Source organism: Nerophis lumbriciformis, linkage group LG30 (assembly GCF_033978685.3).
Source record: "Nerophis lumbriciformis linkage group LG30, RoL_Nlum_v2.1, whole genome shotgun sequence".
NCBI lineage: Eukaryota > Metazoa > Chordata > Actinopteri > Syngnathiformes > Syngnathidae > Nerophis > Nerophis lumbriciformis.
In genome coordinates, this window is record NC_084577.2 from 837,501 (window position 1) to 855,176 (window position 17,676).

The following is a 17,676-nucleotide window of genomic DNA, read 5'->3' on the forward strand; positions in this document are numbered from 1 at the left end:
TAAATATTGTGAAACCCAGGCAATTTTTTTACATAATTTCTATCTATCTATCCATCTATCTATCTATCTATCTATCTATCTATCTATCTATCCATCCATCCATCCATCCATCCATCCATCTAAATCCCCTGAAGAGCAGGGAAACCTGCGAAACAGGCTTTTAGGGATGAAATAGCCTCTGTGTTTTTTCCTGACCTAACGTATATCTATCAATCTGTCTATACATCCATCTAAATGATGATTTATGACCCCGCTATCGTCCAGGTGTGGTTCAAGAACCGACGTGCCAAGTGCCGCCAGCAGCAGCAGCAGAGCACAGGCCAGTCCAAACCGCGGCCCCCCAAAAAGAAGTCCTCCCCGGCCCGTGAAGCCAGCACCGATGCCAGTGCCAACCCCGCCAACGGACCCTACAGCCCGCCGCCTCCTCCTCCAGGCACCGCCATCACCGCCAATTCCAGCTCTGCCAGTGCCACGGTGTCCATCTGGAGCCCGGCGTCCATCTCTCCCCTGCCGGACCCCCTGTCCGTCGCCACCACCCCCTGCATGCAACGCACCACCGCCTATCCCATGACCTACACCCAGGCCCCGGCCTACAGCCAGAGCTACGCGGGCTCCTCCTCTTACTTCACCGGCCTGGACTGCAGCTCCTACTTGTCGCCCATGCACCCGCAGCTGTCGGGCACAGGCGGGGCCCTCAGCCCCATCACCGCCTCCTCCATGGGTGGGCCCCTCAGCCAGTCCCCAGCCTCCCTCTCCTCCCAAGGCTACACGGCCGCCTCGCTGGGCTTTGGAGCCGTCGACTGCCTGGACTACAAGGACCAAGCTGCCTGGAAGCTCAATTTCAACGCCACTGACTGTCTGGACTACAAAGACCAGAACTCCTGGAAGTTCCAGGTCTTGTAATTGTCCTCACAGGAGGGGGTCGAGGAGGAGCGAGTATGAATCAGTGCCAGGGGGTGTTTTAAATGAAAATGTCTGGCTCAATTCAAAATCACCAAATAGGCTGAAAATGAAGAATTGTAATGCTCTTTATGAATTATGAATGACTGACTGAATCACATTTGTTAATTTCCAACTGACTCACACCTCAACGGAAGACTGTAGAACCACGCGGAACATTCTCAATAACATGAATTTTCATATGTTTAAAAAAAGGTTATAGTAATAGAGCGTACGTATACGTGCGCAAATGTTTGACGGGTGGCAAACGTTCTAATAGTAAAAAAATAAAGAATTCAGGTTAATACTGCCATGCTTTTATTTTGAAGCTTGCTTTGCACTTACAGGAAGCCACCGTGTGCATGCATCTGGACAGTCGTGATGTCGCTGTTCTTTCACGCTACTTAAAAATAATCAGATTAATCACACTATATACTGTAGGTTAATCACGATTAATTACAGGTAATTACTCACCTGCTTAATTTAAATCAACCGAAAATGACCCTGATGATTGGACACAATCAGGTGCAATTTTTTTTTGTCAGAATGTTAAGTTAAAAAGTTAAAGTACCCATGATTGTCACACACACACACTAGGTGTGGCGAAATTATTCTCTGCATTTGACCCATCACCCTTGATCACTCCCTGGGAGGTGAGGGGAGCAGTTAGCAGCAGCGGTGGCCACGCCCGGGAATAATTTTTGGTGATTTAACCCCCAATTCCATCCCCTTGATGCTGAGTGCCAAGCAGGGAGGTAATTGGTCCCATTTTTATAGTCTTTGGTATGACTCGGCCGGGGTTTGAATTCACGACCTACCAATCTCAGGGCGGACACTCCAACAACAAGGCCACTGAGTCATTCAGGAAATATTTTTAAGTGCGTTACTTGAAAGCGCCACAGTTATTTGTTCAAAACAGTTTCAGCTAAAGTCCCATCTTGGTGTATTTTGAAGCGAAATCTGTATGTACAACAACGCCTTTGAGGTTAAAGCAAAGGAACAGGTAGAGTCAGAGTAAATTGCGTGACAATTCTGCATTTATACATGAGTAATGCAATCATTTTATGTGATTAATTAAATGGTTATTTTTGACAGCCCTGATGGAAAAACATCTATTTCTTTGGATTTCAAGTATTCAATCAGAGCCCTCACCATCGACTACATGAGTGGGAAAAAAACACTTACCGTATTTTTCCGAGTATAAGTCGCACCTGCCGAAAATGCATAATAAAGAAGGAAAAAAAACATGTATAAGTCGCACTGGAGTATAAGTCGCATTTTTTGAGGAAATGTATTTGATAAAAGCCAACACCAAGAATAGACATTTGAAAGGCAATTTAAAATAAATAAAGAATAGTGAACAACAGGCTGAATAAGTGTACGTTATATGAGGCATAAATAACCAACTGGTATGTTAACGTAACATATTATGGTAAGAGTCATTCAAATAACTATAACATATAGAACATGCTATACAATCTGTCACTCCTAATCGCTAAATCGCATGAAATCTTATACGTCTAGTCTCTTACGTGAATGACATCAATAATATTATTTGATATTTTACGGTAATGTGTTAATAATTTCACACATAAGTCGCTCCTGAGTATAAGTCGCACCCCCGGCCAAACTATGAAAAAAAACTGCGACTTATAGTCCCAAAAATACAGTAATTCATAACGTAACGCAACATGTGTTTTTAGATACACATAAATGGTACGTTGTGTGTATTACTACCAGTGGATGACAAATCAAGATTTTCATCATCTGACTCAACAACAGGTCAACTCTCCAAAAGGACACCTAAAAGAAAGCTTATGTTTGATACTCACCCCTTCCAGCCAGTGTGTGCGTGTGTGTGTGTGTGTGTGTGTGTGTGTGTGTGTGTGTGTGTGTGTGTGTGTGTGTGTGTGTGAATGTGTGTGTTACAAGCCAAGGGGGTGGAGTGAGTCCCTGAGGTGACTGCAGTACAAACCCATTGCCTTTGAGCATGCTTGCAATCATCAAGAGACGCTTTGTTGGTTTAAAAAGGATCAACTCCTAATTTGGGCAACAATAGCCTCCTTGTAGCAATTGCCCCTCCCCCCTCCTCCTTGCCCCTCTTCACAGGAAGTTAGCAGACGACGGCTTATCCGACCACTTCCGCCTATTATTTTGAAATGTTATTATTGTTATTATTTTTGTGAGGCGTTCAAAGACTGCACCGGAGAAAGGGAACGGAGGTGCCAATCCACCCCCCCCCCCCCCCCCCCAACCCCGCCCTTAGCACAGAGAATCGGGTGTCTCTCAGATGTAAACATGTGATATATGTATTTCATGTATCTTTCATTTTTATTTCATGTCTTAGACTTTAATATTGTTATGTTTCTTTGAACTTTTGTGGATTCGTCGAAGTAAAAAAACACACACAAAAAAAAAACAGGTGGTAATTTGTTTTGAAGTTATTAGTATTATTACCGTCATTTTATTTCTTCGGATGACTAAAATGCTTTCGTTGTCTTATTGTGAATATTCAACCCTGAAAAATGCAATCACTTATTTTGTTATGAAATCTTGGACAACTGCCAACTTTGGATTGTTTCCTGTTTATATTTTTCTTGTCAATGTTTCTCAAACTCAGGGTTTTATCCGATGAAAGTAGCAGTAATAGGAACAATGCTGTTCACGCTTCTTAGTCATTTACTGTACTTTTATCTCTCGCCGAACGACATCGCCGATGATTCTTCTTATTTTGCTTTTTTTTTTTTAATTTCATTTGTCTCCTGTGTTTGACCACCACCTTGCTAGTTAGTTTGAACGTTTCTGAGACATTAAACAACTTTATTTAAACGCTGTGCTCTTATTTCTGGTATGGTGATGCAAAGTTGTCTTTGGGGGAAAAAAAGGTGATTGTTGGCTTTTTTCGATTTATTTAATCAGTCATATTACAGTACATCCCAAAGTATTTACAGCTCTTTATTTTCCCCAATTTGTTGCCTTATTTTAATTAGCCTTATTCCAAAATTGAATAAATTCATTTTTATCCTAAAAATTCTACACATAATACCCCGTAATGACAATGTGAAAACTTTGTTTTTTAAGTTTTGCAAATGTATTAAATGTACAGATACATCCTGGATAAAAAAACAACGCTTCCTTTCCAACCTGATAGAGCTTGAGAGGTGCTGCAAAGAGGAATGGGCGAAACTGCCCAAAAATAGGTGTGCAAACTTGAGGCTGCAATTGCTGCCAAAGGTGCATCAGCAACTGAGCAAAGGCTGTGAATAATTGTGTACGTGTGTTTTTATTTTATTTTATTACATTTTTTAATACATTTGCAAGATTTTTAAAAAAGTATTTTCAAATTGTCATCATGTAGAATTTGCAGGACAAAAATGAATGTATTCCATGTTGAAATAAAGCTGTAACATAACAAAATGTGGGAAAAGTGAGGCGCTGTGAATACTTCCCAGATGCACTGTATGCCAAAGACTGTCAACATAAACGTTTGTCGACAAAAATGGTTGACGACATCATCATTTTCTTTATTTTTTTAAATCACATTCATCTATTTTCATATGATTATTGCAGTGGCAGGAAAATTGCGCATGATTCTAAGCTGTAATTCAGTAGTTGGGCTATAGGGGACAGTGGCGTTTTCTGCATGACCACAAAAATCCAATCAGTTGTCCCTTATCCCATTTTTGACAGTTTCATCAAAATCTACTTTAACTCATAACTCATTGAGCTATGTTGCTAACGAGAGACTAACAGACAAACAAACAAACCCCAGCGAATACGTAACCACCTGACGGAGGTAATAACTCAAAGGATAAATTAAATAGTCGCTTTAAAGCAGTATGCAAGACGATACACTTTTTGCGAAGTGAAACACACGGAGTGAACCCTTTTGTCAGTCATCTATTCTCTTTGTCTCTGCGGGTGGAGGCGGTGCCGTTAGCATACACAAGAAGTTGAGCCTCATAACTTAAAGGTACGGTATTGAGTATGAATGATCCGGATAACCCCCACAATCAAATTAATTGCGTCTTACCCCTTTTCTGACATTTTCTGTAAGTTTCATCAAAATCAGTCAATTACTTTTTGAGATATGTTGCAAAAAAACAAACAGACAAACACCGGCGGTAATAAGGCATTCGTACATGCGCAAATCTTTTTTCTTCTGGTAGCTAACATTCTTAAAAAAATAGTGCATTTTGTTAGTTGCTGATGTAATAAAATCCGGGTAAATACTGCCACGCTATTATTCTGAAGCTTACTTTGCACTGAACAGGAAGTCAGTGCGTGCATGTTTGAATGCTGTGTATACTAAAACATCTGTCAACGTCATTTTATTTCGACAAAAGTTAGAAAATATCCATCAGGCAACATCGAAATGTTTATCATGTTGTATTATGCCCAGGTAGCCCAGTTAACTGCCTTTTTATGCTGTTTTGCAAGACCCGTGTCACCTGACTTCAAACTTGACACCTCATTGGCTGGTACTGAAACAGGAGCGATTGCTTCAGTCTTAATTTACCGGAAGTGAGTCTTACTTTTCGAAGCAGCAAATTTTTCAACACTGAATTTTTCAGCACAGAATTAGTTTTACACTGAACTTTTACACAGTGATTTTTTAAAACAATTTTTTTATACACTACATTTTTTTACACTGAATTTTAAAACATTATTTTTAAACACAAGCATTTTGCCAACACATTTTTTTGATGAAATTGTCAGCATAATTTGATGTAAAAAAAATTCAGTTTACAAAATTCAAACGCAAAAATTCAGTTACATAAATTCAGTGTCAAAAAAAAGAAGCTTTCGTAATAAAGACACAAATTAACCTCCATACTTTTTCAGTAATAAGAAGAACACCATGGGACCAGGACTTGATGAGTTCTACATACAGTAGATGAGTTGTTGCTAGCTAAATTGGGGCCCTACACAGAATTTAATTTTGATGCCTGCCCCCATTACTTCCGTGATTTAAAAATTTTTTTTGTTTGTGTGAAACAATTTTTTCTCCTTTTTTCTTCCAACTTGGTTTTAAATTGATAGATGTGTGACTTAGATGCTGCTACTGGCCTCATCCCACGATGCAGAGAAGGTAGGAAAAGTGCAAGCAGGAGGTCATTTTATTTAATACCAGGCAGAAGATATCTACCAACTCTACCAACCGAGCGGTATAGTTTGAGGGTTCCAGGTTCGATCCCCACTTCGGCCATCCTAGTCACTGCTGTTGTGTCCTTGGGCAAAACACTTTACCCACCTGCTCCCAGAGCCACCCACACTGGTTTAAAAAAATGTAACTTAGATATTGGGTTTCACTATGTAAAGCGCTTTGAGTCACTAGAGAAAAGCGCTATATAAATATAATTCACTTCACAGAAGACAAGAAACACAGGTCTAGCAGGAACTCAGAAAGCAGGTGCATTGGTAGGACAAAGAACAGAAAGTAAAGATGGTGAAAAAGACAGAGACCAAACAGGAAGTACTACCAAAACAAGAAAACCAGAACAGGAAATTATTAATAAAAACACAGGAAAATAAAGAACAAATTCCAAACTGTTGATCATGCCAGCATGTTTTGTACTAGAACAGGGGTCGTCAAACCAAAACGTTGAAAGAGCCATATTGGACCAAAAATACAAAAAACAAATCTGTCTGGAACCGCAAAAAATGAAAAGTCTTATATAAGTGTTATAATGAAGGGTAACACATGACGTAAGTGTCTATACTAGCTATATTAGCCTACTTTCAAAATGACTTTAAAAGTCTTATATAAGTGTTATAAGGAAGACAACACATGACGTAAGTGTCTATATTAGCTATATAACGTACTTTCAAAATGACTTTAAAAGTCTTATATAAGTGTTATAATGAAGACAACACATGATGTAAGTGTCTATATTAGCTATAGTAGCCTACTATCAAAAAATGAGGCACAATGATGCAATATGTACATACAGCTAGCCTAAATCGCATGTTAGCATTGATTAGCTTGCAGTCATGCACTGACCAAATATGCCTGATTAGCACTCCAACAAGTCAATAACATCAACAACGGCCTTCACGCACAGTATAAAACGTTTGGTGGACAACATGAGACAAAGAAGGAGTGGAAGATTTTACATGTAAACAAACTGTTGCGTCACAGTCCACACTACGGTGAGTTCAAGAACCGCCAAAATGAGTAGGACAAAACGATGTTCACCAAATACTCTCATCAGTGAAGCATACACACAAACATATTCAACAGCGGGCTTTCTAACAATTGGGAAGGTTTGTGTCATGTTTGCCCTCAAACAAAAAATTTGTTTTACCCCCATCTTTTTTCCATTTTCAATCCTTTTTGAAAAATGCTCCAGGGAGCAACTAGGGCGGCGCTAAAGAGCCCTGTACTAGAACCAATTAATGGGCAAGAAATGGCTCAATAATCTATTTTTAGTGCAAAATAACATATTTAAAACATACATATCACTCTAACACCTGTTCCCCTTTGGATTTGAACCAAGTTCATATGCCCACAATCCTAGCACTAACACAGCGCGTCACGACAGATAGATAGATGGATGGATGGATGGATGGATGGATGGATGGATGGATGGATGGATGGATGGATGGATGGATGGATGGATGGATGGATGGATGGATGGATAGATAGATGGATAGATAGATAGATAGATAGATAGATAGATAGAGTGCTCCCATAATCCTCCAGTAGCAGCATATGGACTGTAGAGCACAGAGACACGGATACACTCAGGACTTAGAAATATGATTCATTTCTTTCCTTGCTCTAATCCTCTACAAACAAGCTGGCGACCAGTCTGCTCCGAAGGCACATTGTAATCATGCTGACCAGCTTCTCCGTCTACCCCCACCCACCCACCAACCCACTATTCCCTCCCCGTTTTCCTCCCTCCTGCTGGCCGGCAGTCCAATTTCAACTTAATCGATTCCTAATCCCAAGGCCACCAAACATGCACGCGCCAAACATGCGGCCGACCACTCGTCTGCGTGCACAAGTACGTACACCGTTTGCTTTAAGTTGTACTCAAAATGGTTCCTTTGGACAATTTGAAAATACATGTAATTTACATTGTATATACAGTATATAAATGTGACAAACTTTGTCTGAAAAATACAATTATTTAATATATGAACTTTCTGCTTCATTGCTGAGTAAACAGAATCCAAATTAAAATATTACAAATATTAAATACAAATCGTATTAGGATGGAGGGTCAAATGGGACAAAATGAAATAAATGAATAAATCTTTATATTAGTGGTTCTCAAACTTCCATCTCAGAAAATAACTCTCCAAGTACCACCATCATGACCAACATTAAAATACAGTAGCTTAGTAGGCCAAAGTATCCATTAAAAACAAGGCAGGTTTTATTTAACAAGTATATTTATAATTTTTGGCCACTGTAGTAACATTACACACAGTTTGAACAGTAACACTGTGTTTGAATATAGAAAAATATTACACTGTACTTTAATCAAGTGATTCTTTGGCGTACCAGGGCGCCATGTTTGGTACCAACTTTGAAACCGAGTTGGTTTTGACTAGTGGTACACGTACCACAATTTGAGAATCACTGCTATAGATAATTACTTAAATGTGTCATTGATTAAATATAATTGAAGTTAAATACATACTGTACATATGTTACTAAATGTGTCGTCATCTATTTAATGTAAAATGTATTATTTAATAATTAAATTAATTATTAAATAATTTTCTAGTGATTTCGTTATTTCAGGATTACCCTTAATTATTTTTACTATTTATTAGAGATGTCCGATAATGGCTTTTTTGCCGATATCCGATATTCCGATATTGTCCAACTCTTAATTACCGATTCCGATATTAACCGATACCGATGTATACAGTGGTGGAATTAACACATTATTATGCCTAATTTTGTTGCGATGCCCCGCTGGATGCATTAAACAATGTAACAAGGTTTTCCAAAATAAGAGAACAACTTCAACTCAAGTTATGGAAAAAAATGCCAACATGGCACTGTCATATTTATTATTATTGAAGTCACAAAGTGCATTTTTTTTTTTTAACATGCCTCAAAACAGCAGCTTGGAATTTGGGACATGCTCTCCCTGAGATAATCCTGATACCTACTACAACTATGGGAAATACTATAGCGTTTACATGCAGGTAATACATTCTATTTTTCCAGTGTTCAAGGTAGTTTAAATGGTCATGATCCGATCCCACATGATAGTTTGAGCTTTGTTCGTTATTTTCCTGTCTTTGGTATGACTTCCTGTCCTGGTGCTTTCGTTACGTCTGTGTTTCCTGTTTGGTCTCTGTGTTTTGAAGCACCTTTACATTCTCTTCTTTGTCCTGCTAGCACACCTGTTCCTTACTGTTAATTACTTCTATTTGGTGCCACCTGGTTCCTTACTTAGTATATGCCTAGTTTGATTTTCACAAAGCGCATTATTTTTTATTTTTTTTAAACATGCCTCAAGACAACAGCTACAAAAACAATGAAGGCACACAGCTTCAGTTCAGAGTATACGAGAGTAATAAAGTAAACAATAACATAGTCCTCATTTAGTGCAAGACTGCCTGGCATACTGTATAACAGGGAATTACAAACTGGGCTCACATCCATCTTCCGCTTGTATTCATCGTGTATCTCCTTATGATTCTTGAAGAGGTGGGAGATCTAATGGCTCGTATTAAAGGAAGACATCTTGGTTCCTCCTCGCATAACCAATTTTTTGCAGTCATTGCAAATTGCCAGTTTTTTATCTGTCAGAGACACTTTAAAATAATCCCAAACCAGAGACATGGTGTCGTTAGTCAGTCATCGAGCGAGCTCGCTTGTTAGCCACGGCTACAGCACCGGCAACAACACACTCTTGTTGTTGTTATGTTGCGCTCTCGGCGGTTATAATGAGGTCATCAAGCGTCGCCAGTAAACCTCTCATGCTGCAATCGTCAACTCCTGTGTTGTGTGTGGGAAAGGGGAGAGAGGAGGGGCTGCTGACTGGGAGACGCAACTGCGCCGTTTTAAAACGTCATTCATTTTACTTTTTGAAACCGATACCGATATTACATTTTAAGCATTTATCAGCCGATAATATCGGCAGGCTGATATTATCGGACATCTCTACTATTTATTGATTTAATGACCTGTGTCAGCGCCACATTAATTTACTTTATCCCTCAAAGTCAGTGGGCGGGTCCTAATGGTTATTTCGCACTTGCACCTCCAAATTTGACCGGTAAATGCAGAAATATCTCCGACAACTTAAATCAATTCCTCTGCTTTAACATGCTGTGTGTTAGCAGGTCTCGCTTCTAAGGATTAGTATCTTAGAAGCCGCTTCACACTGTGAATAGACGACATGTTCGTAGCAGCTGGCTCTCAAATTCAAGCCGGTGTTCCTCCTGGGTTTCATGCAACTCCTGCACGTGTGCAATAAGGAATATCCAAATGTAATTATTCCTCCTTCAGCGTGCATCTATTTTGAAGGAATCTTTCACGTGAGCACAATCTTGAGACATGTAAGCACTGGTACTGCGGTCGATAGGTAAAAAAAAAAGAAGCAAATATCTGCCCCAATCCGATCCCATGATTAACATCTCGAATAAATGACTTTTATGCTTATAGCTAATATGTGTACAACGATTTAACAAAGAAATGTATGGGGGGGGGAAACAAAACATGAAAAAAAGTAATTTAGGTAACAAGTTTGTACTAGGGCTTCACGGTGGCAGAGGGGTTAGTGCATCTGCCTCACAATACGAAGGTCCTGAGTAGTCTTGGGTTCAATCCCGGGCTCGGGATCTTTCTGTGTGGAGTTTGCATGTCCTCCCCGTGACTGCGTGGGTTCCCTCCGGGTACTCCGGCTTCCTCCCACTTCCAAAGACATGCACCTGGGGATAAGTTGATTGGCAACACTAAATTGGCCCTAGTGTGTGGATGTTGTCTGTCTATCTGTGTTGGCCCTGCGATGAGGTGGCGACTTGTCCAGGGTGTACCCCGCCTTCCGCCCGATTGTAACTGAGATAGGCTCCAGCGCCCCCCGCGACCCCAAAAAGGGAATAAGCGGTAGAAAATGGATGGATGGATGGAAGTTTGTACTAATATTTTAAGCCCACTGTCAAGGTTGAAATATAATCAAATATACAAAAAAAATCAATGAGTGAACTTACTTTTAGCTTTCCAATGCCTTTTTTTACCTGATATCCACCGCAGTCCCAGTCATATATATATATATATATATATATATATATATATATATATATAATATTACATACCTGAATAATTTAAGGGATCTTATCTCATGGAAAAAAATAAATTTAAGAAGCATTTACATGCAGGCAATACATTCTATTTTTCCAGTGTTCAAGGTAGTTTAAATGGTCATGATCCGATCCCCTGCGATGAGGTGGCGACTTGTCCAGGGTGTACCCCGCCTTCCGCCCGATTGTAGCTGAGATAGGCTCCAGCGCCCCCCGCTACCCCGAAGGGAATAAGCGGTATAAAATGGATGGATGGATGATCCGATCCCACATGATAGTTTGAGCTTTGTTCGTTATTTTCCTGTCTTTGGTATCACTTCCTGTCCTGGTGCTTTTGTTACGTCTGTATTTCCTGTTTGGTCTCTGTGTTTTGAAGCACCTTTACATTCTCTTCTTTGTCCTGCTAGCACACCTGTTCCTCCTTCTTTTTGGTGCCACCTGGTTCCTTACTTACTATATGCCATAGTGTGCTGTTATTCTCTGATCTCCTGCTAGACCAGGGGCCAACCCTCCCGAATTTTCCGGGAGACTCCCGAATTTCAGTGCCTCTCCCGAAAATCTCCCGGGACAACCATTCTCCCGAATTTCTCCCGATTTCCAGCCGGACCTGAGTGAGGACAGCCTGTCGTCACGTCCACTTTTCCTCCATATAAACAGCGTGCCGTACCAGTCACGTTATAACATCTACGGCTTTTGAAGCACAGTGCGCAACTGCACACACAACAAGAAGGAGACTATTGTATATGTCTCCGTTATCCATACGTTTATCTATAACCCATAAAGTAGGCAGGCACGGAGCTATTGCTCAGCGTGTGTTTATTCCAGCCGGCACGTTAATACACTGACACACAACATCCGGATTCCCATCATGCGTTGCTTCAAAACTACGGCAAGTAGTAATGTCCAAAAAAGATAGTGACAGAGAATAGAACGAGGATGGACAATTCAACCTTAAACTCACTCCTTTCCTGCAAATTAAATTTCACAGATGCTGTCCATATCTATGCTCCTTCAAAGGCTGTGCGACTGGCTGCAAAGCATTGCACTTTCAAATACAACAATGAGTAGAAAGGTGTGTTATGTGTGTGTATATGTGTAAATAAATGAACACTGACATTCAAGTATTTCTTTTATATATATATATATATTAGAGATGCGCGGTTTGCGGACACAACCGCGGAGTCCGCGGATTATCCGCGGATCGGGCGGATGAAATTAAAAACAATAAGATTTTATCCGCTCGCGGGTCGGGTCGGGCGGATTAATTAGATATTTTTTTTATTTTTTTATTTTTTTTGCGGGTGGCAGTTAAACCAATTCGGAAATATATATACATAGTTAAATGTTGTTACCCACATACGAAAAACGAGCAGGCACCTGCTGCATATGCCACAACAGAAGAAGAAAAAAGAAAAGAGATGGACACTTTTACGGAGCGGAGAAGGGACGCCTCGCCGGGGTCCGGGACCGAGGCCCCTTCCCCCGAGAGGGCCCCACCGGGAGCCGTAGCTGAGGCGATCCGCGAGAAGGGCCCGACGCACGTCCAGGGTCACTACCGCGCCCACCGCACCGACACCCCGCCTCGTCCGCTTTCGCAGTGCGCTCACGAAAGGGGTGGGGCTCACCCTGGTTGATATAGAGAGCAGGACGGTGGCCATGGAATTTCATTTAAGGTTTGTGATAAACCATCAAACTCATTCGTTAAAAGGACTCTATAGTAATATAAAGCAAATTTTTCTGGACATTATCATGCAAGAAAAGTTTATTTTTGGGATCGCGATCACCGCGTAATGATTTTTAAAGGTTGCATTACATTATTAACTGTCCCATGTGATCAGCCAGTGCGATTGGAAGTCCATGCTCAATTATTGCCTCCGTAAATAAAACTTCGGCATTTATCACATCCAAAGAATCTGTTTGGGCGACGAAAAACGTTGAAAGTTTTCCACTTGTATCGCTAGCAACGGCATTAGACTTGTGTTTTTTTGTCCCAACGTGGTCTTTTACATCGCTAATTCCTCCGTGTCCGATCGAAAAATCTTGTCTGCACAAGGTGCAATTCGCGTAGTTTTCACCCTTTTTTTTTTTTTTTAATTAATATTAGATATATAACAACGGGCGGATGGCGGGCGGGTGCAGTTCTGATCAAACGTTACATCGGGTGGATGGCGGATGGTTGACGACTTTCTGACGCGGTTGCGGATGAAATAAATTGCCTATCCGCGCATCTCTAATATATATATATATAATTATTATGAAATTCAAGTATTTCTTTTATATATATATATATATGTATATATATATATATATATATATATATATATATATATATATATATATATATATATATATATATATATATATATGGATGGAATATATATATATATATATATATATATATATATATATATATATATATATATATATATATATATAAAAGAAATACTTGAATTTCATAATAATTTAATATATATACATATACATATACATATATATATATATATATATATATATATATATATATATATATATATATATATATATATATATATATATATATATATATATATATATATATATATATATATTTATATACAGTATGTAAAAGAAATACTTGAATTTCAGTGAATTGTAGCTATAAATATACTCCTGCCCCCTTAACCCCCCCACACAATCTCCCAAATTCGGAGGTCTCAAGGTTGGCAAGTATGGTTCAAACCTTTCCACCAAGGGCCGCACACTGAAAGTCAACACATGCAGGGGCCATTATGACATATGTTTTTTTTAATTTTGTAAAACAAAAATACTACAAACAGACGATACATATTTGACAATAAAACTTGGTGTCAGCTGGGTGTCAAAGTGTATGATTATTAGTTATTGGTATTGAAATGTCAGTTTTTTTCTAATTACATTAACAAATTTTCTGGACCATAGGGCGCACCGGATTATAAGGCACACTGCCGATGAGCGAGTCTATTCAGGTCTTTTTTCATACAAAAGTCGCACCGGATTATAGGGCACATCAAAGAGGTCATATTATGATTTTTTTTCTAAATTTAAAACATTTCCAACATTAATGGTGGTTCTTTGGTCAAAATGTTGCATAGATTATGTTTTACAGATCATCTTCAAGTCGCTTTCTGACAGTCGCTTTTGTGGGCGGTCTTATTTACGTGGCTCACCTTCGACAGCGTCTTCTCCCCGTCATCTTTGATGTAGCGGTGTAGCGTGCAAGGACGGGAGTGGAAGAAGTGTCAAAAGATGGAGCTAACAGTATTAATGACATTCGGAATTTACTTAAATCAACAACGGCGCAGCATCTCCCCATCCGTGTCTCACTAGTGTAACAACAACGTCGGAAATGTGTCCTGTGAAAAACCGTCCAACCGGAACTTTCTAATAACTAAAGTTCCATGGGTGAATTATGTAAAATCACTACACTGGTAGTTTTTAGCGCGTTTATAGCGAGATATAAGTTAGAACTTTACGCTACTTTATATTAGAAATGGCAACAGCGGAGGATGAATGTTCCATAACAAGAAAATAGTGAAAAAGAAGAAACTTATCGACTACGGCATCGGCACGGATTACAGTGACGGACTTTTCAGGACTTATGCAGATCTCATATACACATCAGCAGGTACCAGAAGGTAAAAAAAGTTGGTTTTGCATAATATTGTGAAACAAATCGCCAGATAATAAGTCTGCTAATGGGTGCCATTTTGCGGTCCTTACACACACCATAGTGATACTCGCATCTCTCACTACGGTAGCCGTAATGGACCGACTAGTGATTAGACTGTCCGCCCTGAGATTGGTAGGTTGTGAGCTCAAACCCAGGCCGAGTCATACCAAAGACTATACAAATGGGACCCATTATCTCCCTGATTGACACTCAGCATCAAGGGTTGGAATTGGGGGTTGAATCACCAAAAATGATTCTCGGGTGCGGCCACCGCTGCTGCTCACTGCTCCCCTCACCTCCCAGGGGGTGATCAAGGATGATGGGTCAAATGCAGAGAATAATTTCGCCACACCTAGTGTGTGTGTGTGTGACAATCAGTGGTACTTTAACTTTAACAATCCATCAAGCGGTGCGGCTTCAAAGTCACACTAAAACATTTTGACAGGTTTTTGAGTGCCGTGAGTAATGTTCTTTTATTTTCAAAGGAACATTTAAAGTTTTGGTGTTGTTTACTGGCGTCATATTGCAGTCTACACGTATCAGTCTAAACGCGTGACTACCATCTACTGGTCACACGTATCATAACACCATGTACCAAATAAAATTGCTCTGAGGTCGGTAAGCACAACCGGAATTATTCCGTATATTAGGCGCACCGGGTTATAAGGCGCACAGTCGATTTTTGAGATAATGAAAGGATTTTAAGTGCGCCTTATAGTCCGAAAAATACGGTACTCCTTTTTGCTCTTTTTTACTTACAGTTTTACTGGGTTTTTTTTGTTTTAATTAAAAAAAATATATATGCTACATGCCAATAAAACTCTAGCTGCGGGCCTGAAATTGCTCCCGAGCCGCACTTTGGACACCACTGTGCAAGAGCTTTCTTATTGTTCTTCAACCTGGTTCCTAATTCCAAGTCAATATGCAGAACAATATCCTTGGTAAAAAAACAATTATTTTTTTTACAGTTTTATCAATCGTTTAAATGTAACATTCTGCGGAGATGGTGTTCAGCAATATTAAACGTGCGTTTAAAGCTGCACCACGCCCCCATCTCGGCTCCTCAGACCATCTATCTGTGATGCTAATTCCTGCATACAAACCCCTGCTGCTCAGGAAGCAAGCTACAGTGAAGCAGGTGAGGACCTGGCCAGAGGGAGCAATGGAAGCATTACAAGACTGCTTCGAAACCACAGACTGGGATATGTTCAAGGCAGCCGCCACTGACAATCATAACACATGTGTGGAGGAGTATGCAGAGTCTGTGTCCGCATACATTCAGAAGTGCATGGAGGATGTCAGTGTGATCAAGAACATCCCCACACAGGCCAACGAGAAACCCTGGATGAACAGTGAGGTACGTGCAATGCTGAAGGCTCGGAACAAGGCTTTTAAGTCTGGCGACATGGTAGCATTAAAAACAGCCAGAGCTAACCTGAACCGTGCCATTAAGGTTGCAAAGCGTGCTCACAGTCAGAAAGTGCAGGACTTCTTCGAGAACCCCACGAACACTAGACGAATGTGGCAGGGCATACAGGTCATCACAGACTATAAAGCTGCCCCCCGTCCCTGTGACAACAGTATCAGCTTCCTAAAGGACATAAACAACTACTTTGCGAGGTTTGAGGCACTTAACACCACTTTGGCAAGAAAATCCATCCCTCGCCCTGATGAGCAGCCGCTCAACCTGGACACAGCGGCTGTCCGGAAAACCCTGAGGAGAGTGAACCCCCGGAAAGCACCGGGACCTGATGACATTCCGGGCAAGGTGCTTAAGGGATGTGCAGACCAGCTGGCTGGGGTTCTCACAGACATCTTCAACATCTCGCTGACCCAGGCTGTGGTACCATCATGTTTTAAGACGGCCACAATCATTCTAGTGCCTAAAAACCCCACAATCTCCTCCCTCAATGATTATCGCCCCGTTGCACTCACCCCCATCATAATGAAGTGCTTCGAGAGGCTGGTAAAGGAATATATTGTCTCCAGACTTCCCCCCACATTCTACCCATACCAGTTTGCTTATCGCCCTAACCGCTCCACATATCTCCTCTGCACTCCGCCTGAGCTTAGAACATCTGGAAGGAAAGGACACACACGTGCGGATGTTGTTTCTGGACTTCAGCTCAGCATTCAACACCATCATCCCGCAGCACTTGGTGAGCAAACTGTCCGCCCTTGGATTCAGTACCCCCCTATGCAACTGGCTGCTTGACTTCCTCACAGACAGACCCCAGTCTGTGAGAGTGGGCAACAACACCTCCAGTGTCATCTCCCTGAGCACTGGCTCTCCCCAGGGCTGCGTCCTGAGTCCGCTGCTGTTCACGTTGATGACCCATGACTACTGCGCCAGGTCCACTACTAACCACATTGTGAAGTATGCGGACGACACGACAGTAGTGGGCCTCATCCGTGACAACAATGACATGGACTACAGGGAAGAGGTGAAACATCTGGTTCACTGGTGCAGAACCAACAACCTGGTCCTGAACGTCGACAAGACCAAGGAGATCATTGTTGACTTCAGGAAGCACCAGTCCAGCCACGCTCCACTCTTCATCAAGAGCACAGCGGTGGAGATGGTAAGCAGTGCCACGTTCCTGGGGGTGCAGATAACTGACAATATAACCTGGTCCCTACACACCGGAGCTCTTGTAAAAAGAGCTCAGCAGCGCATGCACTTTTTGCGTCGGATGAAAAGAGCACAGCTCTCTCCCCCCCGTTCTCAACACATTCTACAGAGGCACTATAGAGAGCCTGCTGACCAACATCAT

General features: G+C 40.9%; 1 protein-coding gene across 1 annotated transcript in view; it reads left to right on the top strand.

Annotated features, from left to right (window-relative positions):
* Window positions 1-1,349, top strand: part of otx5 (orthodenticle homolog 5) — a 4,981-nt gene extending 3,632 nt beyond the window's left edge. Inside the window, exon 3 of the mRNA XM_061925349.2 lies at window positions 265-1,349. Within this exon, the coding sequence (XP_061781333.1) occupies window positions 265-903 (639 nt within the window). The 3' untranslated portion in view covers window positions 904-1,349. The remainder of the gene's footprint in view (window positions 1-264) is intronic.
* Window positions 1,350-17,676: the final 16,327 nt, after the last annotated feature.